This window comes from Echeneis naucrates, chromosome 15 (assembly GCF_900963305.1).
Source record: "Echeneis naucrates chromosome 15, fEcheNa1.1, whole genome shotgun sequence".
Lineage (NCBI taxonomy): Eukaryota > Metazoa > Chordata > Actinopteri > Carangiformes > Echeneidae > Echeneis > Echeneis naucrates.
In genome coordinates, this window is record NC_042525.1 from 9,173,889 (window position 1) to 9,201,328 (window position 27,440).

Genomic DNA, 27,440 nt, shown 5'->3' on the forward strand with positions numbered 1-27,440 from the left:
AGATAAAATTTTGGCCTGAATTTGAAAATAGTAATAATATTTAGATTTTATGTGACTGTGACACATGACATATTGTCCACTCACTTCAGTGTTGTTTAGTGTCAGGGGAAAAACAATTCCAGACAAATCAGTGTGATGGTGTGTTGATGCGTAGATACACACTATGCACCACAAACTGCCAACGAACGACAGGAAGAAATGATGGAAAGAGGTGAGAAAGGTGTCAGTCAGCAGAAATGAGGCACACATGCCTGAGCACACACACAAACGCGTACACACGCAGACACACACACACACACACACACACACACACACACACACACAATATATCTGACTCCTCCATTCACCCCAAACAAGAGCGACACTGAAACACAGACAAGTGTTCTCGTCGCTGAAGCCTGAAATTGCCTTCCCTTCCTGCTCTTGATTGTGATTCACACTCAGTGGAACAAGAACTGGGACGCCATGACAGATTCAATGTGTGCCTGTGCGTGTACATGTGTCCAATCCCACTCATTTGTGTAACACTGGTCTTGGAGGATTTTTGTGGGATTGAATTTATATATGGAGCTCTGTACGCACCATTCAACATGAGAGCTTTCCGGTCAGTTAACCAGCCACCAGTCTGACTTCACCATTCAGGAGGGACAGCACTGAGCCCCGAGGCTGCTGCAAATCAGCTTCAACTTTATGGCAAATTCATTTGTCTGCTACTCTGTGTCCTTCCTCTGCCATTTATGGACTTTTACCTTGCTCACTATTCTCTGGTCAATTCGCTCATGAGCTTTGCTGCTCAAGCATTAGCATTGCGTCTGGTGTGCTAACGCTGGTTAATGTCAGGTAATGTCAGGAGATGCTTTTCTCCACTCTAACTGATATTTCTTTGTCTTTTCACTAATTATTCTTTACTCGTGCTTCACACTGCGGGAAAATAGCACGCGCATTTACTCATGCAAATGTGGATGTACATTAATTTAGCTGCGCTTCGGAGAACTGAACGTTTAATTTCATTTCACTGTTTGATTTTCATATTCCCGGGGGTGCAGGTCAGAGGTCATGGTCTGCTATGGAACAGCGCCACTAGTTCTGGCAGGAGCTCAGCATTGCTGTGGCTCAGAGACACATTTATCAGGGTGGATGCTTGCTGACATGAAGGATGGATGCCAGGTTTTGTGGGTCAAGGTCAGTCTCCCACTCACTACTTTCAACCTGCAGCCTTGATTTCTTTTATCGGACGGGGCTATGTCATGGCAGTACAATAATCCAGCCAGACCATGCAAGGAAATTAACAGACTTATCTGCCATAATCTGAATGAATCTCATGTGGAAAAAAAAGCAAACCTTTTGATGTCCAAATTCAATTTAAAATAAAGATTTTCATCACTTACTGAGGGCATCTGTCCCCCGTCATGTCGCTGGCAGTGAAAGCTTTACTCACAGTTGTCACTAACAGATATACATGAAACACAATTATATTGCATGCATCTCAGACTATTTTGTGGCCACAGATGTTTCAGTTCAGATTTTGTGGTGACATCAGGAGAAATATGATTAAACATTTAAATACAGACAATCATGTAAGATTAATTCATTTGGATCTTCCATCAATTGAGTTTTTAACAACTTGTATAATATATATTTTTTTCTTTTTTTTTTGCTTGTGATTTGACAGTTCATACTGGAAAAGTGGATTTTTCCTTAAGCAGACATGCTGTGACCTCCAGTGGTAAACAGCAGAAGTTCAATTTCACATGGAATCAAAGTGAGAATCACTAGGTGGCGCCGCTGATCTGAGAATGAAAATGGAAAGGTGTGAGGTCATAGTCCAAAGGATAAAGCAGTTGGAAACCCAGGAAAATAAACATGAACTTGAACAAGCATTCACAGACAAAGGAGCACAGTAATTACGGTGTCACGCACGATAAGATATAATGTTAACATGCAGCGCTGGTCCTTGTGGCCCAGCTGAAACCAAGTGCTCTCTTCTGTTTGTCTAATTCAAACATCAAAGGCAAACAAGACCATGCCATTTCAAAGGAGTTGACACACTATCAATATTTCAAAAGTCCATAAGTCCAAAAGTCAAAGATCAGACATTTTTTCCCCACCACTGCAGGACATTTGTGTCAACAGCTGCTGGTCTGCGTGAATCCTTTTTTACATTCACACTCTACAACTACACAGTCGCTGTGGAGCTGTCTGTGTTGGTTTGAATCTACAGGTAATTCTTATATAATGAGAAGGAGTTAAGTTTCAATTGATACTGCCGTGAGCTGCTATCAACAAATTAGCATGAAGAAAAAGAGTACACTTTGACACACTCAAGTGTTAATCGTAAGTGTGTGTGTGTGTTTGGGTTGTGGTTGTAAAGCTGATTGTGTAGATGACGTGTCAGCCACCTGGGTGTGTCTGTGCCCTCCCTGGGGGGTTCAGCTCTGATTTCCTTCTCCTATTACTTCCTCCATCCTGCTGCATAAACACAAAGCCACAGGCCATCCTCAAATGTTCTTGTTTTGAAAGAGCTGCCTTTGCATTGATTTTGTGGGCTCTGCTGTCAAGAAAAACAAATAACGTTTTCTGATATTTAACTGCCAAAAAAAGGAAAAACACACATACACACAGAAAAATCTAATCATGTTTCATCCTGTAATTTAGATTACAGCAGTAATAGCAAAAGTGAGCTCAGTCTTCTGGAATCATGTAGAATGCTTATAATTCTCCACCGGTTTATCTGGTTTATCTGCTGTCTGTTTCACTTTGACAGGCATGTGTCATATCTTTGGAAATTCTGAGACAGTCAGCCAGACAGACAGGCAGACAATAAGCTGGTCAGGTTGAGGGAGGAAGCAGATAAAGGGCTGATTGACATGGAAAGGTGGTGTGTGTGACAGCAGAGGCGCGTGGCTTCTCTGGTGTCAAACCGGTCCGGGAGGAGACAAAATGCTGCTTGTTTGCCCGGACCAGCAACAGTATCTGTTTGTTTTGGGGAAAGACAAGTGCAGTGTGTGGCTCATTTTGTTTTGTCAGTTTAATAGACAGACTTTCTATAGTGATGACATCTGCAGGCCCACAAGCGCTACACACAGAAATGCATGTACTGTGGTCACCACCAGTGTTTTCCCCAAATCTACAGACTGAATGCTTTTCTTTTATTGTGGTGCATTTGTCTCAATAGCTAGCTATAACTATAACTACCATACTCACCAAGACTCCATTCCTTCATTCATTCATTCACTCATCTTTTACCTCTTATTCATTTCCAGGTTGCGGGGGATCCTGGAGCCAATCCCAGCTCACATTGGGTGAAGGCGGGGTCACATTGGACAGGTCACCAGTCCATCTCAGGGCCAACACACAGAGACAGACAGACCAACAACAACTCACACTCAGACCTACGGACAATTTAGAGGCCCACCAAGACTCCAGATCCTCTTTATCCACCCAGACTGTCAAAACTCTAGTACCAGATCTCTGTCAGTGAGATATTTACGCAGCACATGGGGGACAGAGATTTAGGCCTTAGATGGAGGCTTGGTGAGTATATGAGTGGACAGAAAGGGTTGAAACTTAACCTTAGGAATGAAACTGAAACACTCACTTTTAATGAGTCACGCTGTCCTCCTGATCCCTTTATCCTCCGGCGGCTGTGAGGTGAGGTGACTGTTGTTTCCCCTCTCAGACAAACATGAAAGCATCGCTGCTGACATGGAAATGAGAGTTAACAACAGCGAATAAACCAGAGAAGAAAGAGAGCAGCTCATAGAACCAACAAACGGCACACCAAGAGGAGTGGGAGCTATCAGCCACATCAATGACTCCGACACCTCCCAACACTTTCTACGCTGTCCCACTGAAGGTTACCTTGTTATATGATTAATGTCTAGAAGATAAAATCTATTTTTCATCCTCATCAATCACTGAGAGCCATTTCATCTCTTCTGGCATAATATTTATTAAATATCAAATACCTACGGCTCCTTTCAAAGGGGAGGAAAAAAGGAAAAAAAATAGAAATTATTTTTCTCTGAGATGTAAATCCAGTCCAGGAATAGAACAAATGTTTTAATCTGACGAGATACCTGACAGGACTAAGAGATGGACGCACAGGAAGATAAATTGGACTCCGTGTGCCTGAACAACAATAAACTGTGTCATTTGAACTAATTAGAGGCTGTTCAATAATGGTTAGTCCTTATAGTTTACAGTTTTTCATTGTCGTTACAATGTTTGTTGGAAAGTATAAAGTACGTATACACAGACGTCTCTTTTCTCCAACTTAAATAGAACTTAAACTTAAAGTAATCTTTGGCGATGCTTTGCCCAACATTAGTTTTTGGCAGGTTCCTTTATCTTATCCTGCCATAAACTTCGGTGGCTAAAACCTAAATCATGTCATTGGCACAGTTTCGTGGACGCACCTCTTTTGTCTGGGAGGAGATGAACCAATTCACAGATTGAACAAACCCTACAAGGCCAGTCAGTAACAAGGGATGCCAACCATTGGGTTAGTGACAGAAATGTCTACTTGCAATCTCTTATCACTGGTAGCAGACACGGGCCATGAGCACAAATGTGTCATGTCAACATTTTAAGTGAATGAAATGTATTTATATTTAGATCTGTTTTTCATCAGGCCAAACAAGCTCTTCCTGCTGACGCTGATTAAATGCAGGCAGTCTTCAGTAAATAACACACTACCCACAACACTTTGTCTATTGCTTTTCAAGGTGTAGGCACTGCAGGCACCTGGCACTGTTACAACTCACCCATTGGCTTCTATGTGTGTCTTATCTAAAAGTGTTTTGTTACGCATTGTTGTTCCAATCATAGAAAAAGAGTTATAGTGTGAAAGCTGGGTGTTGCCCTATCACCCAGGAACAAGAGAAAAGGTCATGAGCATGGTGCCTTCATGGGACGCAGGATGCCTGCTGTATGTTTGGGATCAGTCAGCAAACCTGTCCTCCTGGATCTGGACCAGTCCTGGCGCATCAACTTCTCAGCAACATTTTCCATACCAGTCTGTGCCATCCGGCACGAACTTGGGCCTGCTTCCAACAACAATGAAGGGGCCTCCTTTTTCCTCAGAATTTGACAATATTTACCATCTGACACAGTTTGCTCTGCCTCCTCTTCGAACATGCCATGGCTCTGCTCCAATAACTTGACAGGGGAAAGGCTTGTCTCATCTCCCTACCATTGTGAAATGTGAGAGGCAAGTCTGTAAATATACATAAGCAAAGATGAGGAGGGGGAAGAGGTGGAAGTACAAAGCTTTATTTTAAAGTCATGACTGAAATGTGAAGAAATCCTCTGCCCTGCTGTGTTTTATGTCAGCTTAGGAAAAGGTTTTGATTTGCTGTGTGCAAAGGCATGGTGTAACATGCAAACAGATCAAAACTAATATGTTACCATCACAGTGACAGAGAAGCTGAATGATGCCCAATTAATAGGCTATAATGAATAAGTGAATTGGTGTGTTTGATATCCATAAGTAGGTTATATGTATTCATGTGTGTGGTGCTGGCACAGTGTCTGCATGCTTTTGGTTACAGTGCTTCTATTTATCACATTCTGTGCAATACAGGTAGCCTGTGACCATCCTCTTTGACAGATGAGTGTCTCACAAGTGGCACTTAAACAACATCATTAACAACTTCCAAAATTCAATATACAAATGAAATGCTTCTTTTGGCTTTACAATAAAATAGCCTTGAAAAGCACAACATAAACATTGGCACTTCAAATGAATATTAAGATGAGTTATCTTTGTTATTTATTTTGTTTAAAGATTAAAACATCTGTGTGAAGCATTCATGCAACAAGGGTGAAAAAATTTTGTATATATATACATGTTGAGTTCAGGCCAACAACCTTGTATCAAACCGAGGCAAGGACGCTGTCTGAAAAAAACAAAAACAAAACAACAAAACACACACAAACAAACAAAAACCTAAATGCTGCCCGGTCAGTCATTGCAGGTGGGACAGAGCCACACTCAAGGTCCAGAGCCTCTCTGCGTTCTCTTCTGCCGCTGATGCCCACCTCAGATGGTGAATCCAATTTTCACTGCTCTTTGCAGCCAGTGGTACTGTCTGATGCTTGCTGGGACGGGACAAAATTAAGGGATTCGAAACTGACCTGTGCTCATCAGACCTAAAAAATGTGAGAGAAACGGAGAGAGGGCACATTTTCAGACACAGGTGAAAAGAACGGGTCTCCATTGCAGCCTCACTTTTGGGTGTCTTGTTAAAGCAACATCATCAGACCTGAGTATCAGTGGCCGCTGAGTGGGACTCAAACAGCTAGTACACCGATCAGCCATTACATTCTGATCACCTGCCTAACACGGTGTAGGCTCACGCTTTGGCCTGGACTCCACTGAACCTGTGAAAGTGAACTACGGCCTCTGGCACCAAGACTTGATCAGCAGGTTCAAACCACTACTTTAACTTCTGTGTACCGCTTTGGTAAGAACTAACAACATTACACCCATTAACACCCACAAACCTGCAATTTCAGATGTGGTCTGACCCGGTCGTCTATTAATCACAGCTTTTCTCTTTCTAACACAACAACATCAGGATGAATTTTTCTGTTGCTGCCTAATATATAGATGTTACTGACAGGTGCCATTCTAACCAGATAATCTATATCAATCACTTCACCTGCCAGTGGTCTTAATGTTATTGCTGATCAGCGTATTTACATCTTAGCAACAGCACATATAAAGCAGGAGTGTGGAGTGAAATTTAAACCCCTGCTGTTGTTTTCACCAAGTCGTGTTTTGTAATGGGGTCAAAAGGCTTCACTGAATCGTTTCAGTCTCTGAAGTGTGCAGCTACATCCTCCTCCTTTCATGTCTTTGATCAGTGCCACTGAATGGAAAGCTTAGCTCTTCAAGCATTGTGCTTTGAAAAATGCGGTAGCAGCACGTACAGCACACAATCTCACACCCTGGTATCACAGGCTGGTTGGATTCAATCAAATGTGCAGTTATAAAGGTTTTTTATGGGATCATCTGTGAAAATGCATACATTGCTTGGGAATATAATATACGCTTTGGTTTTTATGTATCAAAATACAAAAACCTGAGGCTGAGGGTATGAGAAAATAATTGGGAGCTTGAGAGTGTTAGGTAGTCTAAATCTCCAGGGAGAATTCTAATTCGCTGTCTCCTCTCTCCCTCTTTCTGCAGTAAGGTCAGACTTGTCATACGACCAGTGTTTAATTAATGTTGTCCACTGAAAGAAGAACAACAGCGAGCTGCAGGAGGAGAAAGACAAACACAAGTTGAGTGTGAGAATGATTGAGAGTGACCATACAACCATTCAATAATTGAACTGTCTTCTGTTTTATTTCATTTTCAATGAAACTGACTGTTGGTTGAAAAACAAAAACAAAAAAAAAACAAACAAACAAAAAATTTGACTTTGAACTATAATAAACTAATGTGGAGATTTTATAGCTTGAGGTATTACTTGATAACAAGTCAATCAATAATTCACATGCAAGACATTCCTTGGCCACCCTGATTACAAGAAATGAGGCCTTGCTGTTTGTCTTTCACGGCCAGCTTGCTGTGATAAATGAATTATTCTCTCTGATTGTTATTATTTGAGCTGATACAGTGTATAAACGAGAGTCAGAGAGCGAGTCATTATGCTGCTGGAATATCAGTGGACTTAAATCTCGTATCAGTGAGCTGTATAAGTGAGTGTGCGGTCTGTGATCTGTATGTGTCCATGCAGACTCAATGATCCATTTTTTTAAGTTCTTGTTTGCTTGAGTATTTGTGTAAGAGATGTAAAAACTATTCACCTTGGATCCATTTCCCTGTGCCTCACAGTCAGTCATTGTGTGTTATGGTCTCACTGATGCCGCCACTCAGCAGTGGATTTGAATTCAGCTGAGATGCAATCAGTGTCTCCTTTCTGATCTGCTCGTTTCAAAGAAGCTCCAGTGGACACGGCTCTGAGCATCGCTGCTGCAACACTTCATTCTGGGAAACAGCCTTTCACAAAGGCCTAGGACAGTCCAATAACCTTCCCAAAGCACTTTAAAACTGGGAGATAAAGTGCATTAAAATCAACAATACTGTCATATTCTCGTCAGGTTGTCCAACGACACTTGGTGAAATAATCGCTATTTAAGACTTCTTCAATAATCTTATTTATTATTATTTCCTCGTTTATTCACTGAGATAGTGTCTTCAATGTTTACGTTAATTCATGTTTAATGGCTACTTGTGTCCCATTTGTCGAGCAGCATTAAGTTTAAACACACAACATTTTCAACCATTTATGATTGACTTTCTTAATTCTTAAAGACATCATTAATTCTTATAGTGGAGCCAAATATTTTAGTAATGACTAATAGTTAGTCTTGTGGCAGTTTAATGGTTTGATATCACAAATGAATGATCATTTCAAATTGGAATGTGATTAATAAATAATTACATAACACATATTGTCATTAATAAAACCATTAAATATATTAATAATCCATATTTTGGTTAATAGTCTTTTTTCTTTGTGTGTCGGGGGTTAATAGTAATATTAAATAGCGATTAGTTCACCCTTTTTCTGGAATTGTTGCTGTTATGTGTTGAGTGAGTTACTCTACGTTGTGTTATAGGTGAGGGTGTGTTTGTAGTTATAAAGTCAGTGAAACCTGAAATTCCTGCACTCACAACATCCATTCACTCAATATTTAAAACGTGTGAATGTTTTAAAAATGCATAGGCATTTCTGTGCACTTCTTAGTGCAAACAATCTTTGACCAGCTGCCCTCCAGTTTGAACGGAGTCCAAGTGGCCACGCTACAGCAGAAGTCCTCACGTCCTCACTCACGTCCTCACACACGTCCTCATATGGGGCTCTGCTCCTCTGTGGAGTCTGTGTATCTGAGCGTTATGCATCAGAGACCTTTCTGTGGATGAGATATCAACCCTGATCCAGGATCAGAGCACAGGTTGGCTGCACATGTCCTTCTCAGCAGTACTGAGGTGAGGTAGATCACACTTTTTTCCTATTTCATCCTTGGTCAGTCATTGGAAATCTGTTTGGGGGAATTTTGGAATTATGATTTAAAAAAAAACCCACAACATTTCAAAACACAGGAATATTTAAAAGTAAAGAATGTAAAGAAAGACTCTCATTTCTTTAGTCCGCAAACTTGTGAGTCATATACAGGCACTTCAGCACCAAATAAAATCATGGAAGCTCTCCCACCACAGGGGGAGTTACACCTCTACACTGAGCTCTCGTCTGGCCTGGGCAGTAACTGAGTGTGTTTTCTCTTCTCTAAGATCCTGTTGAGCTCCTCAGCGAAGGAGTAGCAGAGAGGTGACGTGCTTTCAGACTCGCTCTGCCTCAGAAGTATGTAGCTGTTCCCATTCATCCTCCGTAGGACGCTGGGCAGTGTGGCCGACAGGCCATTGCGGAAATCACACTCAGGAGAGCACATTTGAGGCGTAGGAGGGAGAGGAGGGGCAGGGGGAGGAGGCTCCTTGTTGGGTGATGGGTGAGCTTCACCGGGGACGATCTGCAGGAAGCCTCCATCCTCTACGTCGCCATTATGGTGCTTTGAAACTCCATTGCAAATTCCATTGCCATTACAGTGGTTTGATATGGTCTTCAACTCCATGTGAGAGGAGTTTCTGTGCTGTTTCCTGCTCTGCTTCTTACTGTTGGGGTAGGCAGCAGCCGCAGCACGTAAAGAGTACTTCCCTCTGTGGCCCACGCGCAGGCAGAAGCCCACGTAGACAAGCACCACAGTTAGGACAACACACAAGCCTCCGAGGATGGTGATGAGGGACAGATACATGGCCTCCATGTTCCTGGGGGACAGCAGCTCCGAGTGGGGGAGCAGAGGGGCAGGGGGTGGTGGCAGCGGCTTCTCAGAGGATGGATGCTCAGTGGGTGTCGACAGGGTGGCAAAGAGACTGTAAGGATCTTCAGTTGGGTTAACAGGCAGGGGAGGGGGCCGGTCCAATCGGATGGTGATATTATACGTAACTACAGCGACTTTGATGCTGTTCTCTACAGCGTAGCAGGTGTAGAGCCCGCTCTGGTCCTGCCGGGCCTCGATGATTAGCAGGCCGTCTGTGCCTGTTCTGAAGCCAGAGTTGAGGCCATAACCCTGGAACTCGCTGCCATCCAGAGTCCAGAGGGGGGTCGCTAGGTTGGAGCTGAGCTCACACTGTAGCAACACGTCATCGCCCACACGCACAGACCGACTTCGCTGGACGCTCTCTGAAACACACAACACAGCAACATTTTCAGGGGTGGTCCAACATCCCATGTCAAATTTCAATTACCTTGTAGACAGAGAGAAAAAGGTAAAGGGGGGGCAAAGATGGGGTATTTTATTTACCTTTGAAACTGTGAAGTGACAGAAGGCACTTGCCTACCTAGAATATCAAAGCGATTTCTCTCCAGAGATGGTAAAAATGTGATTAAAGAAGGCAGGAGAGTATTTTGCCAGGATAGTGTGGATAATCAACTTTAAAAGAGTCCTTCATGCCGTCTCATGACACCTATGCATCATAAAAGTCCCTTCGAACTGGCGAGTCTATTTTTAATATCCCTTTCATCATTCACTGGGTTCAAAATAAACTTCTTTTTAAGCAGAAGCACCTAGTAGGAAACTTTTGCGTACCATCTTGTGTGTTCTCACATCCATTGCTGCCACGCTTGATGTCCTGGATTAAAGTGGATCTGTAGAATGAGGGAAAACATAACAGTGAGAGTAAAAATTTGCTGTAACATAGAAAATGTAATATTCTTATTTCTATTTTATGTTCTTTTCAAATTTCTCATGTCATTTAATGCCTACATTTGGGCTTTTGTCAATGCGTTGCTGCACAGGTTAATCATTACACTTTAAGTACACACCTGCTTGCTGTGTTTACTATCACAGCTATCATTACGCAACAGTTCTGGGAGCTAACGCTGTGACAGGGCTCTATGACACTCTGGTTATTCAAATAAAAACATACAAAAGAGCATTTTATTCACCTGATTGTGAGATTCAAGCAGGTGATTAATCGTCAAATACACATGCATGCACCCTACGATGCCCACCTTGCCTCACTTGATATAATGTTCACACACTGGACTCCGTCCCAGGCACAGTGAGGGTCCCTGGCAAAGATGCAGTCATAGCAGGAAGTGTATCTGTGGCAGTTAGAGAGCGGCAGCTGAACCACGCCTGACGGGGAGCCCACGTACACACTCATCTGGGGCAGAGAGGAAATGTCAATAGGATGGAGATTACTCATGTGTGTTTGTGTGTGTGTGTGAGAGACAGTTAAAACACATTACCTGTTTTTCAGAGATCAGAAGATTGTTAATGGGCTGGGGTTCCTCAAAGAGTTGCATCTCCTCAATAATGTGCAGTCGACCCTCAACTTCCACAGCCTTGTGTAACCAGCCTTCATCTAATTGACACACAGAGAACAGGATTATGGAGCTGATGTGTGTTTCTGTCATTCAATCAAAACACATCAGTGAATTTTGGATGATTTCCTTCCTTTAGGCAGCCATGTATTTTATTAACAGGATTAGGCAATATAAATAACTTTGCAACCACTTGCAATCTATTGCAGAAGAAATAGATTCAGACATCTATGATGGAGAGCATTTCTGTCACTTTTCTGCATTGTTTTTTGAAAACTGCCTTTTACTGGAATATTTATCATAAATTATAATGTTACAGTGCATAACCCTCAAATGGATAAGCGGTTGAAGATGAATTAATTAATCAATTAATAATGTTACAATATCATTTTGTAACAATACTGAAAACAAATAGCAGTCTCTCTGCTTTTCTGCGTCTGATCTTTATACCTTCATAACATGAAGCATTGAATAAGCTGGACCAGAAATGTGTCCATCTTGTTCAATGTGCAGTTTTAATTTAACAGTAACAACAAGACTCCAAGAAGATTCATTATTCAGACAAGAAATAGTCCAAGACAAGTAATACTTAACACACTTGTCCCCATGTATAAAACATGGTATTTTTGTCCATCTAAGCCTTGGACCACGTGCACGGCCACACGTGTGTAGTCTGTGGTTCTCCTGAACAAAAGGGGGTGTCGGTCTGATGGTTGGACCTGCTGGGACATCAGAGGATGTCTCCTGACAAAGTTCAGCACATCATCAGGCAGTGAGGTGGAGACGTTTATGCCCCTAGCCCTCAGAGCGTCGGTTATACACTGCAGGGACAGAAGCCAAGGAGAGGGATGATGAGGGGAATGAGGGAGACATTTTTAGTTCATCAGCAAATTGAGTCTGTGTAAATAAACATGGAAAGTGGAAGGGGGAGAGGATGTCATTAGGCTTAGTAAGATGGTTTGCAAGGAAAATTTCAGGATCAGGAGGAAACTGCAACCCTGTGGAAGACTGTGTCATGCTAAAATTTGAATGTTAACCTCCACAACAATGAGCCTGTGTGAACTCAGCAGCCAGCTTTAGCTGACATGCGGGCAACTCAGCAATTTCTGCACCTGACTAAGGAAACTACTTCCCTTCTGTCTTTGTGCTGCCCAAGTGACTTCAGCCAACTCCTCTAAGAGGCTTTCACGCTCCCAAGTTAAAACCATTGACCATTTCTGCTTTTCATTTAATAGCAAAGTTAAAATTAAGTCCAAAAAAATGTTGAAATGAGCCTGCAGTGGATAATGTCAGCTCTTGCTAACGATCCCACGGCCTGGCCTGCCACGCTAAGCCACTGTCTCCAAAGCTACGGCTGGAGCTAATCACCATGGAAATGGTTTTCAGTGACATAAGCTGGTTGTATTTTGAGCCTAATCCTTGATGCTACCACTCATTTTCTCTATCATCTCCCCTCCATCTTTTCCACGGCAGCTTCATCTTGTGCAATGCCCTCTGTGTGTGTGTGCGTGTGTGCATGAGTGTTATGTGTGTTTACCGTTCCTGGTCGTGGGTCAGGGATCTTTCCAGTGTATTCCTTCCACTTAGAGTCTGAGTCCTGGTTCTCCATGTAGGGTCCTTGAAAGGCCTCTTGGACTTCAGACAAAGAGAACCGACACACTGCAGACGCCTTCACATTTTTCCTAAAGACATCAATGCACATGCAGAGACACACACAGTCACACATAACGCACACAGTGAGAAAAACCAGAGTACAGGCTGTGAACAATAACAGCAGTAAACCCAGTGTTGCCATAGAGACAGGAGTAGAAGTACAGTAGATCAGTGGCCCGCCTAGCTGAAATAATGGAAAGAGACATATGGCGGGCGTTACGAGCACCAACAGAGATCGTACGAATCTGACTGGAAGTCTGTGAAGACTAGAGGGGAAGGAGGAGAAAACTACAGAAGCACAACAGACATTGAGGTAAGTGTTGCAGTTCTGACAATATGGCTGCTAAATGAGTGTTTGCTGTTGTATTATACCTCAATTGCTGTTGCCATGTTAACAGGTACTGCTAAATCAAGCAGGGCTTGACAAGTTCAACTTCTTTAAAGTGGATCTAAATCTACATCTTTAGTTAATATTCTGTCCTCAAACTGCTGCAGATCTCCTCCAGTCAACTCCTTTTTTCACATCGTTGGTTAAAAGAAAAGGTTTTCTCCCGTCACTATCATCTCTGACTTCCTTGTCTCCTCCAACTATCTCAATGTATTGATTGCTCCCTTTCATCTTTGTCCTGCTCATTTACATTTGCATCATCAAAACCCCCCAATAGCCGGACATTTGTACAACCCACAAGTTACCACGCACCACTCCAGGCCAAAGATCCCATAGAACAGTGTGTCCTGTGATGTGTGACCCGGAACGACGAATATGCTGCGCAGCATGTTGAAATGGAAGTTGTAATCGGCCAGAGAACACATCAGCCTGGCTTTGAGGAAGGATGTCCATCGTTTCTGGAGGGTTAAACGTCCTCCTCGGTCCCCCTGAGGGAAGACAGATGGTAGGACAGATATTAGGTGAAATCAAAGGCTGGTGGTGATGCATGAATGGAAGTTAGTATTGAGTTAGGTTGGGGACCCATGGTAATCCACAGGACTGTAAACTGTGATGTTTGTAGATTGTATATTTTTCCTGTGTAGATTGAAAGGTCTGACCGTGGGGTAAGGGAGTTGACAGACAATAAAGACACATCATTACGCTCATTATCAATCCATAGAAAGATGCCATGGCAAGTGTACAAAGGAAAAGCATGACTCAAAGCCACAATTCTTTTGAATACCAACATTTGACATCAGTTAGCTCTTGGATTTTAATTTAGATAAAAACAGGAAAGTCACAGCCACTGTTAAGGTGGGCTCTGCTATTTTTAACTCCTTCCTGAGCAGCAGAGAATGTAAATCAGTTCGCATTTTAGGCAGCAGAGGATGCTAAATGTTTTCTCTCTGTCTCTCCTCTGCAGCCATCCATCCCACTTATTGTGAGGCCCATTCATCAGCTACACCGTCTGTTCCTCTAATCACACTTGGGCCCTGTTACCAATGCAACCCTCCATCTACGGTAACTGCTCTCTAACTCCCAGGTTCAAACATGATGACAGCTCTTTTTAATCTGCTCTCACCTTACAAACTCGAGCAACCCGTGCCATCCTGCTGTGGCTGTAGGTTGTCGTCTGCTCTTCGCTTCTCTCAGTAAAGAAAAAGTAGATCTTATCGTCATCGCCAGTGCTGCTGCCCAAGCTCTCCCTCACAAGCGTGGAGCCCACGAAGTCTGCTTCTGTACGGGGGAGAACAAGATGTACTGACTCATACTGTACACCGAACACTCTTTTCCAAATACATGTCAGTAATTATACACCGAAAGTTTACATCTCATCTAGGAAAGCTGCTTGACATGAGCTTTTGACACTCTGGAAGCTGTTAAAGCGGCTGAGAAAAAAACGTTCATAATATTCAACCTGTTTAATCAAAACATCAATAGTGAAAAGTTAATGAGAGAGAGAGACAGAAAGGGAGAGAGAGGTGGATTATTGCTTTAAAGAAACAATTTATAAGTTGTTGAAGTCGGTGGTGCTGACTGTCACAAGATAAAGCCTTCAGACACTGTTGCATTTACAGGACCATAGGTTATAATACGCCTCCTGGGCAGCAGTGCATCTGCAGTGAGTCAGTATCAGAAAAATAACAGGATGGGCCAGAGTGAGCTGGGGCTGTTCTGGGGAGCATGCTAACTTGTAGAATTTGAAAAAGAGATGTCAAAGAGAAAAGAGCTGCCCTTGAAGTGCTTTCTTTCACCTCTGGAGATAGTTTGATGCTTCAAATGCAGCTTCTTGACTGGTGCATCTGTTAATGTTGGCTATGAAGCAAGGACGAAAAAAAAAATGCTCCTTTTACTCCCTGTTAAATGAGGGGAACATTTTGGTGATAAATTAGTCTGCCCAGATGGGGAAGATTAAAAGCAAAAGGAGAAAATGTTTACATGCTTCAGCAACCAAAACAAAACACAGGATCTTTGAGAAATGATAATATTTTTTCAGAAGCTCACAAAGCTTGTGAGGCTGTACTAGGCACAACACCAGGATTGTCTACGCATGTAAAACTGTGCAGTACTACTTTGAGAAAAACGTTTATGACACTAAGTAATTCAACAGACTACAGCAGTTGTTTGATGAAATGGAGGCCAAATCTGGTGGTCACTGGCTCATGGGCTTCTGCTTTGACCACCCAGACCACCCTGCCATCCGAAAAGTTCAAGCGATATTATTCCACTCACCATTCAGCCAGCGAGTGGGAGCATCTTCTGTCTTTAGCGTGGGAGACGGAGAGTTGCGGCGGATATCTGGAAAGCTCCTGAACTCATACTGGGAAGCCGTATACATCTGCTGGTCTGAAGGAAAAACAATCTACTTGGTCATTCTTTTGTGGAGTGACAGTCTGGAATAGATTGTAGGCTGCTGAAGAGCTTTACCTATGATGAGGGCAGTGTAGCCTGTTGTCGGGCCATAGGGGCATTTGTCTCTGCCCTCTTCAGGCTGAGACGACATCACAAACCTCTCCTCTTCCTATACAGGACAAATTACATTTATTCAGCATTGAGTGTATCCAACAGGACTGGAGGGTACTGTGATTTGTTGTGCATGGACATACTACATATGCACAGAGTGGATTGAAGGCATGAGTCCCACACATGTAGAGATGAGTTGAGTTGAATCTCTGCAGGAGGCGGATGTGATTGAAACATTCGGTCTGGGAGAAGACGACAAAGTATAAAAAATAAAATAAAATAAATTAACATCTGAGGAAAGATTATGAATACTGGAAAAACTAAACTCAAGACGAAACAAAAACACTGCTGGAGAGAAAATAAAATCTCATTCGTGCCTTATTGTCTTTTCCCTTGAGCAGACACTGGCGTTTTTGCTCGGGAGAAACCTCCCACTCAATCTATAACACAGAACACAAAGAGTTAGATCGATCATATCACTCACTTACAGAAATTTTAGTTGAAGAGCAGTTAAAGTGAGAGCTTTTTTTTTTTTTGCTTTAATATTTTATATAGAGGAACTTTTGTCATCACACAATCTGAATTCTCAGTGCTGTTGAATAACTGTGTTTTTTATTCTTATGTAACTTACAAAGTTGGCTTAATACATTTGTATTTACAGCAGGATATGGAGGAGTGGTTGTGGGGGAGTGTGATTCATACACACACACACACACACACACACACACACACACACACACACAAGCAATTACACTTGACAGACACCTCTGCTCTATTAGAATAATTAGCATCTGAGCTTAAAACACAATCTGATCAACACTTCTGACAATGCACTTTAAAGAATTATAAACAACAGGACTTGAGAACTAGCAGACTTGGTGACACCTGTCTTTCACTGATGCTGTCAATATCTTATCGTATAATAGAGTTAGGGGTGAAATGAGACAATCAGGAAGCACAACTTTAAACTGAACAGTGGCTTAAAAACATCAGCTGTGCTGCTCTTTTGGATGACACTTATAACTTGACATGTGCATGTGGATGTGTTGTTTGCATTGAATGCCTTCTGTGTGTTCATGCTAACTATAGCAGATGGCACAACTCAAATAATCTATAAGGGAAAAGGGCTAAATGCTTTCTCATAACCACCAAACTAAGGTCTGTGGTCATCATTTCAAACATCACTTCAAACTGTGCAGAAAACAACTGCACCAAACTAAACATTTTATTCTAAATATAGAGGCTCCCAGGGCTACCAGAGATACCACAGAAGGCAGAGAAATGTGTTTTAAATGGTAAATGAGACATTTAACATTTAGCAAGGGTAAACACTGCCTTATGCTAATTAGAACATCAGTTATAAACTAGTCAAGTACAATTTATATTAATAGGAATTCTAAATATGTAGAAGATACAGTAGCTGCTTTTCCATTTTTTCTCATTAGCTCTAACTCTGTTTTCATTTGCATTCTTCAACACAGAAACTTTTGAGGCAGCAATTTAGCATTTTGAGGTGAATGTACTTATTTCCTTGCAGCCCCTTGCGTGTTTGTGTGAGCATCTAATCACATTATTTTTTAACTGGATAACCACCAGTTGCACCACAGCAGGGTATTGGTGCATAAACTTGCATACTGAAGATTTGGTGGATGAGGCAATTAACATGGAGCAAGACAGACACAAAGAAACTCACAATGAGAGCAGAGCTGGCTGAAATGTCAGAGGCATTGAGGGAGAATACAGCCCCCCGTGCCCCGACGTAGAGACGCTCACTGTCTGTCTCCAGCAGCATGGTGCTGTAGTTGACTGCTGAGGACTGAAAACGCCTGCAGCCCTGGAGACCTGAGAGGAGGAGAAGAAAGGAAAGGAGAAGGAAAGGAGAGGAGAGGAGGGGAGAGGAACGGCTGTTACTGAAGGTGACTTTTGTAACCCCTGATGGTTCCTGCTACATCTGTTTATGGAAAGCAGTTCCAAATGTCCCTAAAAACATATCACACACCACAGCGTGTATTTACATGCAATTCATATATTTTCATGACACCCCAGAAGGAGCTGAACTATTACTACAGCCTTTTTAACCCTCTTTTACTTTTGCGCTATTTCAGATGCAGACCATTCATTGCTGCGATTGATTTTGGTCCGCCGCAATGGGACCGACTGTGCATTAGCAAATGAGACTTTTCAGAGTAAAGCATCTTCTCTTTACATTTTTGTTTAGCAAATTATTCCAGGAATTGACTCATTTATCCTCTATAGGTCCATACGTACCCTATATACATCTGCTGTTGTTGTGTGTGCGTGGATTCTATGTAATCATTTGAACAGAAATCATTTAAAAGTACAGAGCCTTCAAAGAGCCTGTGAATGTGCATAAAGGTATTGCCATCACGGTCCAACATACATTAACAGCTTTTTCAATCAAACCTGAAAGTATGAGAATAAAGGCAGAAATAAAAATCTATTCATCTTCTGTGATGGATGTCTCGCTGTATGACTGTGGAACATCAGTGCAAAATACTCAACGGCCTTGCTTTTGATATTGAAGGGCTCCCATAAAAATCTGGCTTTCTTTTTCCTGGATTATATGGGAAAATATTAAGCCTCATTGTACAGCAGATGCAAAGATATGCATAAAAAATACGCGACTTCACAATTCACTAGGATCACGGTTCAAATTCATTCCACAATGTTAAAATGGGAAAATGTAACAGCTTTCCAATAGCTTCAGTGTTTTTGGAAAGACATTTCCTTCCAACTGCATATCTATAGATTTGCACATTTTCATCACTGAATAGATTAGTCACATATTGATTGATGATACACAATTATACATACATCTATACAAAAACACACACATATATATATATATATATATATGTACATATACTTATGGTATCCCACACAGCTCTGTTTGGGAAGAAGATAATGAAAACATTTCACAGATCCACTACTACTTAATGTTGGATCTGTGCTTTGTGTGTAGGCCCTGTGTCTACTTTTCTACATAGGCTATATTGGGATGCATCAGTTTGATAGGAAAATATACTACTGAGGTTCATTCATGCAAACATTCAGCAAAAACACACAATATGAGGTGGGGGAACACACACACACATTGTGATGAAGTCCTAGAGTGCAGTCGGCACATGCTCTACAGTTATGTAAGCTTTTAAACATGTGATCTATCAGGACTCTGCTTATCTAGCTACTAACATGATACTACTGTCAACAGACTCACATTCATCAGACAACCTTTTGGCATGATGTAACCAGAGGTGGACAGAGTACACAACTTCACTACTTCAGTAAAAGTACAGATACTCCTTGTCAAATAATATTCCAATACAAGTAAAAGTAGCTTCGTCAAAATATTACTAAGTAAAAGTACAAAAGTATATACAATACACTGATGTGATTCTGCTACAGCCATGTTTATAGCTAAAAAATATCTTCAGTTAAAGAGGCCCTCCAAGAACCGGTCTCTGGGGGGGGTGTCCAGTCTCTGGAGGGGTCTGGTCTAGTCTCTAGTCTGTGGGGGGTGTGGTGTTGTCTGTAGTCCCTGTAGCCCACTCCATGGAGTCAAAAATTAATCTAGACACATCCGGCTGGCCAGACCGGGAATCGAACCCGCGACCTTCTTATTGTTACTACACCACTGTGCTGCTCAAGGCAAACGGCTTTACTTTGCTTTATTTCCCAACATGACAGACAAACAGCTCATTCTTGTAGAAATTAGATGATGAAAGGTTTACAAACACAAAATAGGCTCAGCAATGGGGAACTATATTGAAATGTATGTTGATACTTGTGGCACGTGAGATATTGTGCTAAAACAGCTGGTTAATGTCCACACAGCTCCACTTTAGGGGATCAGGAAAGAGGGAGTTTGAATTTCTGCTTTTTTGCTTCCTCTCCAGCAGGAGTCAGTCAAAAACATATACTGGCTACAACATGGCTACGTGCTGACTACGTCACACATTACCCACAAGGCCATCTGTTTAAAAGGGGAATGCTCAGGCCGTTAACACAGCGAAGCGGCCACGGGACAAGTGTACGTGGAAATCTGGACATGTGGCATGTCACATGAGACGCACATGGACCAGGGAACAAAGAACAACTCACCCACTGAGATTATACAAAAGAGGAGTTCAAAATGAACGAATCGTTCACGAACAACGCATCACTAGCTAGCTCTTTCAAGTTGGAAACGTGTTTTTGGAGGCTGTGATACAACTTGTATGCGGTAAGCAAAACAAACTGAACTTGAATGAATCTGTTTTGGTGTCAAAAATCTCAAGCGTGGGCTTGAGGTAATTGTTTCTTTGTCCAATTTCTATCTCATCCGCACTGCCAAAGTTATGTTTCATCTTGGAACACGACATATGGCATGACGTAGTATAAGTATGGCAAACCGTAATCAGCCGAAAGTTCATTTTCTCCAAATTTTGCCAAAGAAAAAAAAAAAAAAAAGCAAAAGTGAAGGTAAAGGTATCCCCCCAAAATAATTCTCAACTAAAATACAGATACTCAAAAACTTACGTACGTACTCAAGTACATTTACTTTGTTACTGTTCACCCCGAGCTACAACAATAGCTCCATAAGACAGCTTAGGTGTTGTAATTAAATACTGTTAAAGATAAAAACAAGTTGTAATTTAAGGTCTAAATAAAATATACAATGTGCAGGTTTTACTATCACCTTGCAAGAGATCAAGTTTCAACAGAGTTGTACAAACATGAAAGCAAGTTACTTTTCATGCCTGTTGATGGATAGAACACAGTAAAGTGTACATGAATACAGCCCGATGGACTGTCAGACTTTCTACATCCCTGGCCAATCCACTTCCCCCTGAAGATAGCATGGCTATTAGGTAAGCTGTTATTGAGATTCCTATCAGGTACTGCAAAACACAATACACTCTGCTCACTTCAACTAGAGCAGCAGTCACTTTCCATCCCGGACTGCTCCTAGGTGATCAAGTTTCTATTTTTTGCCACCTCATTCTCAGCAGGAGGAAAGGGAAAATTACCTGGGAGGGATTTAGAAAACAATAACTTTTCCTATGTGATTTGAGGGTGTCACTTTGGGTGAAGACAGTTCACTTTAACCGAAGCAAAGTCAAAGTTTATTCAGTGTAATCCAAGTAAGAGGACACACAATACCCTATTTGTGTGTGAGAGCCTGACAGTTGGAGCCAGGTAACTCAAATCAACCTTGCTGTGAAAATGACGCAGCATCAGAAGATTTATACGGCCAATATTAACTATATATGATGATCCCAAAGCATAAGCTGACACACAAAAAGGTTCTATAAGAAAAGAAAAGGATGAGGAGAGGCAGTGAGTGAAGCCCAAAGGATGATTAGTTGATTAGCACAGCACACAATGTTCAGGGCCATGCACACGCACACACACACACACACACACACACACACACACACACACACACACACACACACACACACACACACACACACACACACACTAATTGAACCTCAGGCGTTGGACTGTGACATGACAGTCTCAGATACAAATTCACACTTGTGCATCAGGGCTGTTAACGTTTCAGATATTCTGACATGTGGATGGGCCAAGCAGAATAAACAAAATTAAATTCACTGACCGTAACTGAAGCCGGCAAATACTCCTTCAGTGATAAACGAAGGCGTTTAATCCATGAACATTTTAATTTTCATATTAATAAACTTGAACTGGCTCTCTCACAGACATTTATTCATACTGTCCCTAGGGGTAAAATAAAAAACATGGATGTGTGTGTTTTTTAACCCCTTGCATGCATGTACAATATCCATACCACACACAGGTTTGAATCCTTTGCCTGTAGGTTGCTATGAAACACAGAGATCAAAGGGATTAGGAGGGAATTTGCATATCGAGAGATTGTTAAACTTAAGAAACAAAGACAAGCAGTAAATGTGAGGCAAGAGAATTAGAGGTATGTAAAGTAATGAAGAGAAGCAGAGCAAAGTCGTGCTCTGTGGATGAAAGAGGAGGGGGAGTGGATGAGAGAGTGATGGGGTGGCAGACAGGGAGCTGAGTGTAGGAGGACCTGTGGGCTGCAGCACTGACTGATGAGTTACAGAAACTGAGATAAAGGAATCAAGAGAGGTGTGTAGCGATGGGTAATGGGTACAAGCAGGTGATGAGTTGTGGGAAAGAAAACTTTAGAAAAAGAAGGGAGGAGAGAAGGGAGTTTGCACGACAAGTAGATCGCTTTAGAGAATCTGGCTGCAAATCAAACTGGAGACGTGAGAAAATTTATTTTGCAGGTCTGTGCAGCAACAAATAAAGTCCAGGATCACATAACTTTGCCGCCTCACACACATGCAAGCACCCTTGCCCACACACGCAAAAAGAATAAATACCATATACGACATTCTTGCGCCATAATACAACAGTTGTCATGGTTACTGTGCTTTTCAACTACCTACAGTGGTGCCAGTCTCCCTGGATGCTCTGCAGGGATCCCAGTGTAAGCACTTTACTCATCTGCCTGTGTCTCTATGGCACCTCAGGCTACATGCCATCAGTCCAACAAATAAATAAATGATGATGATCATTTATATTATTAGAAGTCGTGGCTAACAGAAGGGGCCGGTGTGAGAATTAGAGAGTGGAGGGAAACAAGAAAAGGGCTGCGTCAAGGAGAGTCAGATAGTGAGGGATGAGGTGATGTAAAAGAAATAAAAGAAAATGCTAACTGGATAAAGAAAAAGAGAGAAGTCTGTGGCTGCAATGTTGTAGAGAGGGGAAGCATGTGATGAGTTTCTTTCCAAAAGGAAACATTCAATCTTTTCAACAAAATGATGGGTAGATTGAATGTTAAGCCCATCACCTATATTTGAATTACAATTGATCCTCAGGTCTTTAGCTACAAAACTGAATCTTAAGGACATCTGACATTCTGACCGCTTAAAAGGAATGTGTTACACCACAAATGGATTTTACAATAAAGTGTGTGTGTGCATGTTTGTCTGTGCTTACCGCTGCTCAACACTGTGATGCGTGGAGTCACATCCAGATCCAGGGGCACTTTGAATGGGTATCCAGCCACCGCACACACACAACAGCCCAGCAGCAGGAGCTGCAGCGCAGAGGATCGAGCTCCCTGCATCTCAGCCAAGAGTCTCATGGAACAAGCTCTCTCCAATCAGGGTGTATACACATGCACTCTCACAAACATATTCACCTTGCGACACACATACGCCCCTGTAACTGCACACACACAGTTACAAACACACACCTACTCACTCTGAAAACCACTAGCAGGCAAGCAAGCAGCCTCTTTTACTGTTTAATAGAAAGGACTGAAGAAACCTGAAAAGATAAAGCACAAACACACACAAAACCAACAGTGTTAGAAGTCACATCTACGTGAGAGGAAACTGAAAATATTGTGCAGCTGAAAATATGACATTTGGAAAAGTCAAAGAAGCTAAAACAAACAAAAAAAAAAGTAGGTAGTGAAGTTCAACTGCAGATTTCAAACATGATTTGATGATTTGATTTGACAAAGATGTCGACAGATATGAAAGATAGAGACACACAAAGTGCTCAATAAGATATCAGCTGCTTTTGAAGATCAATGTGTTGTTAGTGTGTGATGTGTGAGTAGCAGCTGCCAAGTTAAACACATGACTGAAAATATAATTAATCAAATAAACAAAGACAGTCAAACAGAGCTACAACCTGAGATCACGGGCAAACACTTGAGGATTAAGGAGCTACGTCGAGTGATCCAGATCGATAAGGAGTGAAACAGTTTCAAACTGCAGACGTACCTGAGACGAGAAAAATCCAGGAGGAGATAGACTGTAAAATATGATAATCTCTAAGATGTGTGTGTTGTGAAATGAATGCCAATGTTGTTCCCGCAGAACAAGACCCTCTTTTGGAGGAGTGAAGGGAGAAATGGTGGTAAGAGGGAAGAGATGTGTGCGTCACCATCACAGTGCACACACCAAGCTTTTCTAAATTTACTTGGAAGAATGGTGTCATCTCTCTTTCTCTTACTATCTTCTTGTGTTGTACAGAAAGACACACACACGTACAGTCTCTTTAGAAACTCCACCTCTGTCTTGAAAATGCTTTCCCCGTTCCAAATGTAAACAGTGACTCTTTCAGTCATTTAGACTACACAAACCATCCCAATAGCACACTGAAGAACTCGATGTCCAGTCCAGCAAAGTCCTTCAGTCATATTCAAGCACAGACATACAATATATTCACATACACACATGGATGCAAAGAAAAAGCAGGCACAGGAGAGTGGAGCCATTAGCACAAGTGTTTGTGTGACTACATGAGTCCCAGCGGTGCCTTACGGCTGACACCATGACAACGGCTGGCTGACTTGAGCGCTGTGTAATGTTATAGTTATTCAGCAGTAGGCAGGTGTGGATGAGAGATGTGGTCTGCTAAGCGTGATTTCAACAGTAAAACCCGCAGGCTCATAGCAGGACTGTACATACTGTAAGATTATGACTTTTGACCACATGCGCTCGTTTTATCTAAGACTCCCCTCAACTAAGTTACAGTTCAGATTGATGTCCAAGCATCTTCCTTTCCTTATGAAATCACATCAGCAGAGACAACATGAAGCATACACAAGACAGAGGTATAATCCAGGTGTGATGGTTAAATATCAGACACGACAACCGCACAGCAATACAATTACAAGAACGGGTCAGCTGTCATAAAATAAAAGGAAAGACAAGAAATAATGTTCATTTGAACACCCAGAAAGGTAAATGTGAAAATGTTTAATGGAGATGCTGGACAAAAAGTCCAACCCTGATTTTAGATTTATTGCTTTGACAGGAAGGAAGCCTGACATTTTGGTAAAATCAATTGTATCTTCACAATGACGGCGTTCAGGTGGCTCTTTCTACTGCAGTTGCGCCAAATCATACCATCAGCTAGAAGGTTGGAAGTCAAAATGAGTAAGATGTGAAAAAATGTGGTGCAGGACCAAGAAAAAAATACAGCTGGGCTTCAAAACTTGGGGAAAGCACACAGTGAAAGAAATGCTGCTTTAATGAACTCCTGAAATGCAGCTGTTTGGGAGACATTACTTTTCCCACGCTTTTTTTAGGTTCAGGATTTTATGCGTCATTTATCTGAAATCACTCAAATGGGCTGTCAGGGTCTAAATCAGTTAGCCACAGTTGTAGTGATGTGGTCTTATAGTCTTTAGAGAAAGATGAGTCTAATTAGAGGAGGCTGTTTACTGGCAATGTCAAAAGAAATGTGAAGAAAATGTGAAAGAGCAGAGAGAAAGGAGGGAAATAAATACTGAGGGAAGAGCAGTAATTCTGGCGTTCCCAATTCTTTCTCATCTATCATCCATCGCCCCCCCCATGCAGAAGCCTTCAATAGTTAATTGGCCATTGAGCAGATGAGGCAAAACTTTGAGAAAATACAGAGAGAGATGTTGAAAATAAAATGAGGTGTGCCCAGAGGAAATCAGAGTGACTCCAGCAGTCACCACCAAACCTTTCTAATCTGTCTTCCTCCTGATCTTGCTGCCAGCTCTCAGTCCCATGACATTCATTCAAGGAAATAGATTTTATCGAGCAATTATAAAGTGTCTATAAACCAGCCTGTATAGAAGAGATTGGAGCAGTTTGGTGGTGACAGCATCAACAGACAACACTCGTCCCAAAGGACTCAAAACTCTGCTTTTGACTGGAAAGTGTGTGTATATGTGTGTGTGGCAGCAAAGATTACAGTCAGTCTTTTAGCTGCTCAACTGAGAGAGAGACTGCTTTAAAACACTCTTGTTACACAGACAAACAAAAGGAAGCAAAGTCAACTGAAGTCTATTTGTTTCCAGTACTGTACTTTACTTTGTACAGTCGCTTTGTGATTGTAGCGCTGAACACACAATAATTATTCTGACAACAAAGAGGCGAAACTGTGTGTGGTCAGTGCATTATTTAAATGATGTTTACCATCATTTATAACATTACACTTCATTTCACAGCTTATTTGTGCTATTTGTCAGACCCTTTACATTCCCACGCAGGCTCTTTTTTCTCATCCAAATACACAAATGGCTTAGTGTCTGAAGACCAAAATTCATAGAGAGAAATGTTTAGACCCTCAAAATCCAGATCAAGCACATCTGGGAAAACTGGAGGTTTATAGTCCATTCAGGCATGTACTGAAAGCTACTGTAATAATAATAAAATCAACCAAGTTGTTTATATTTTTCAACAGAACTTAAACGTGCAAAGTAGATGTAAAACTTCAACATTAGTGGCAGCGAGTGGAGTAATGAATATTTGCAGTGCAGCTGTAGCAAGTACAATGAATCCCAGTAGGCATCCTGATCCTCTCATTGATATAACTTACACACATTTTCCTGACTTCATTAAGATTTATCACAGACTGAATTAATCCCATTGAGAGGCTGCAGCAGAATATTGAGTTACTATAGCAAATCTAAAAACAGTTTAAGTCATTATAAAAAGCATGATTGCAAATGACCAAAACCAACAATCGACAAAAGGGATGAGTTGAAAACCATTAAAACCCTCCTTTGAAGAATAACATGAAATGAAAAACAAACAGCAGAACAGATGAAACTATATGCAATGACTTATTGTGTATACTTATTAATATATGGCTATTTTCTCCCAAACTATACAACAAAGTCATGACATTTTAAAGCCTAAATAGGCAGATAAGTGATTGTCTGGGTTTGGGTGGTTTCTCAGTGGGTCTGATGATTACATCAGAGTTACAAAGACCATCAGATCAGACAGGGGATGGCTGATCTTTCACAGATCAATCATGCTCTTCATAGTACCCCAGGCATCATCGGTGTGTGTCTACAGCTCATTCGTGGTAACCAGAGCAGCTTCCCCATTGTCTCCTATGCCTGGCTGTTGATATGTGACCGATCCAAAGTCCCCCTGCCCCCCAACACCAGTTAAAACGCAGCGATGCAGTAAAGTGAAAGAGAAGGTACATGATGGATCACAGGGTGTTTTCAATGCAGCTATGAGTCACTTTTACACCCGTTTATCATTTGGAGGTCTGCTGTCAGAGGAGCAGGCGAAGTATCTCACAATAACACCGGGAGCTGGACATTTCTACTCAGGCTCATCGTTATCATGACATTTTGGGAAATTAAAAATCCAACCCAACACCACAGTGATACAACAAAACTATCTCAGTAGAAACAAACAAAAAAACCTAAACGAACCATAAGAAAACGACAACATGAGAATAAAAACATGTGAGGTTGCTTTTTCTTTTTTTTGTAAATTAAATCAATATCTCACCTGAGTCACACTCAGATTCCTCGAAGAACAGGACGTGTACGTTTGCCTGGAGCTCAGTTAATCCAAGTGGACTTTAAACGCCTGTACACACACGGACACACACGGACACACACAGAGTCCAGTCAGCTGCTCTGACTGCTGTCCGTCACAGGTGGCCCGCCCTCCCGCGGCGCTCACCTCCTC

The 27,440-nt window shown here is 41.8% G+C and overlaps 1 protein-coding gene across 3 annotated transcripts; it reads right to left on the bottom strand.

Moving 5' to 3' along the window:
- Positions 1–5,265: 5,265 nt before the first annotated feature.
- On the bottom strand, positions 5,266–27,440 carry LOC115055047 (semaphorin-4G-like). Of its 3 annotated transcripts, XR_003841650.1 has the most exons (16): positions 27,258–27,440; positions 22,951–23,283; positions 17,639–17,787; positions 16,323–16,385; positions 16,089–16,187; positions 15,910–16,003; positions 15,715–15,828; positions 14,564–14,718; positions 13,753–13,928; positions 12,937–13,081; positions 11,998–12,220; positions 11,325–11,440; positions 11,085–11,239; positions 10,660–10,718; positions 7,819–10,253; positions 5,266–6,153 (listed from the first exon to the last, which is right to left on the bottom strand). XR_003841650.1 is itself a non-coding variant. In XM_029520440.1 (15 exons), the coding sequence occupies exons 2-15, from the start codon at positions 23,096–23,098 to the stop codon at positions 9,250–9,252; spliced, it is 2,700 nt and encodes an 899-aa protein (XP_029376300.1). In that variant the 5' UTR covers positions 23,099–23,283; positions 27,258–27,440; the 3' UTR covers positions 6,160–9,249. The 3 variants fall into 3 exon arrangements, 2 of the variants coding, with proteins under 2 accessions (XP_029376300.1, XP_029376301.1); XM_029520440.1 differs by lacking the exon at positions 5,266–6,153 and having other exon boundaries at positions 6,160–10,253; XM_029520441.1 differs by lacking the exons at positions 5,266–6,153; positions 22,951–23,283 and having other exon boundaries at positions 6,160–10,253.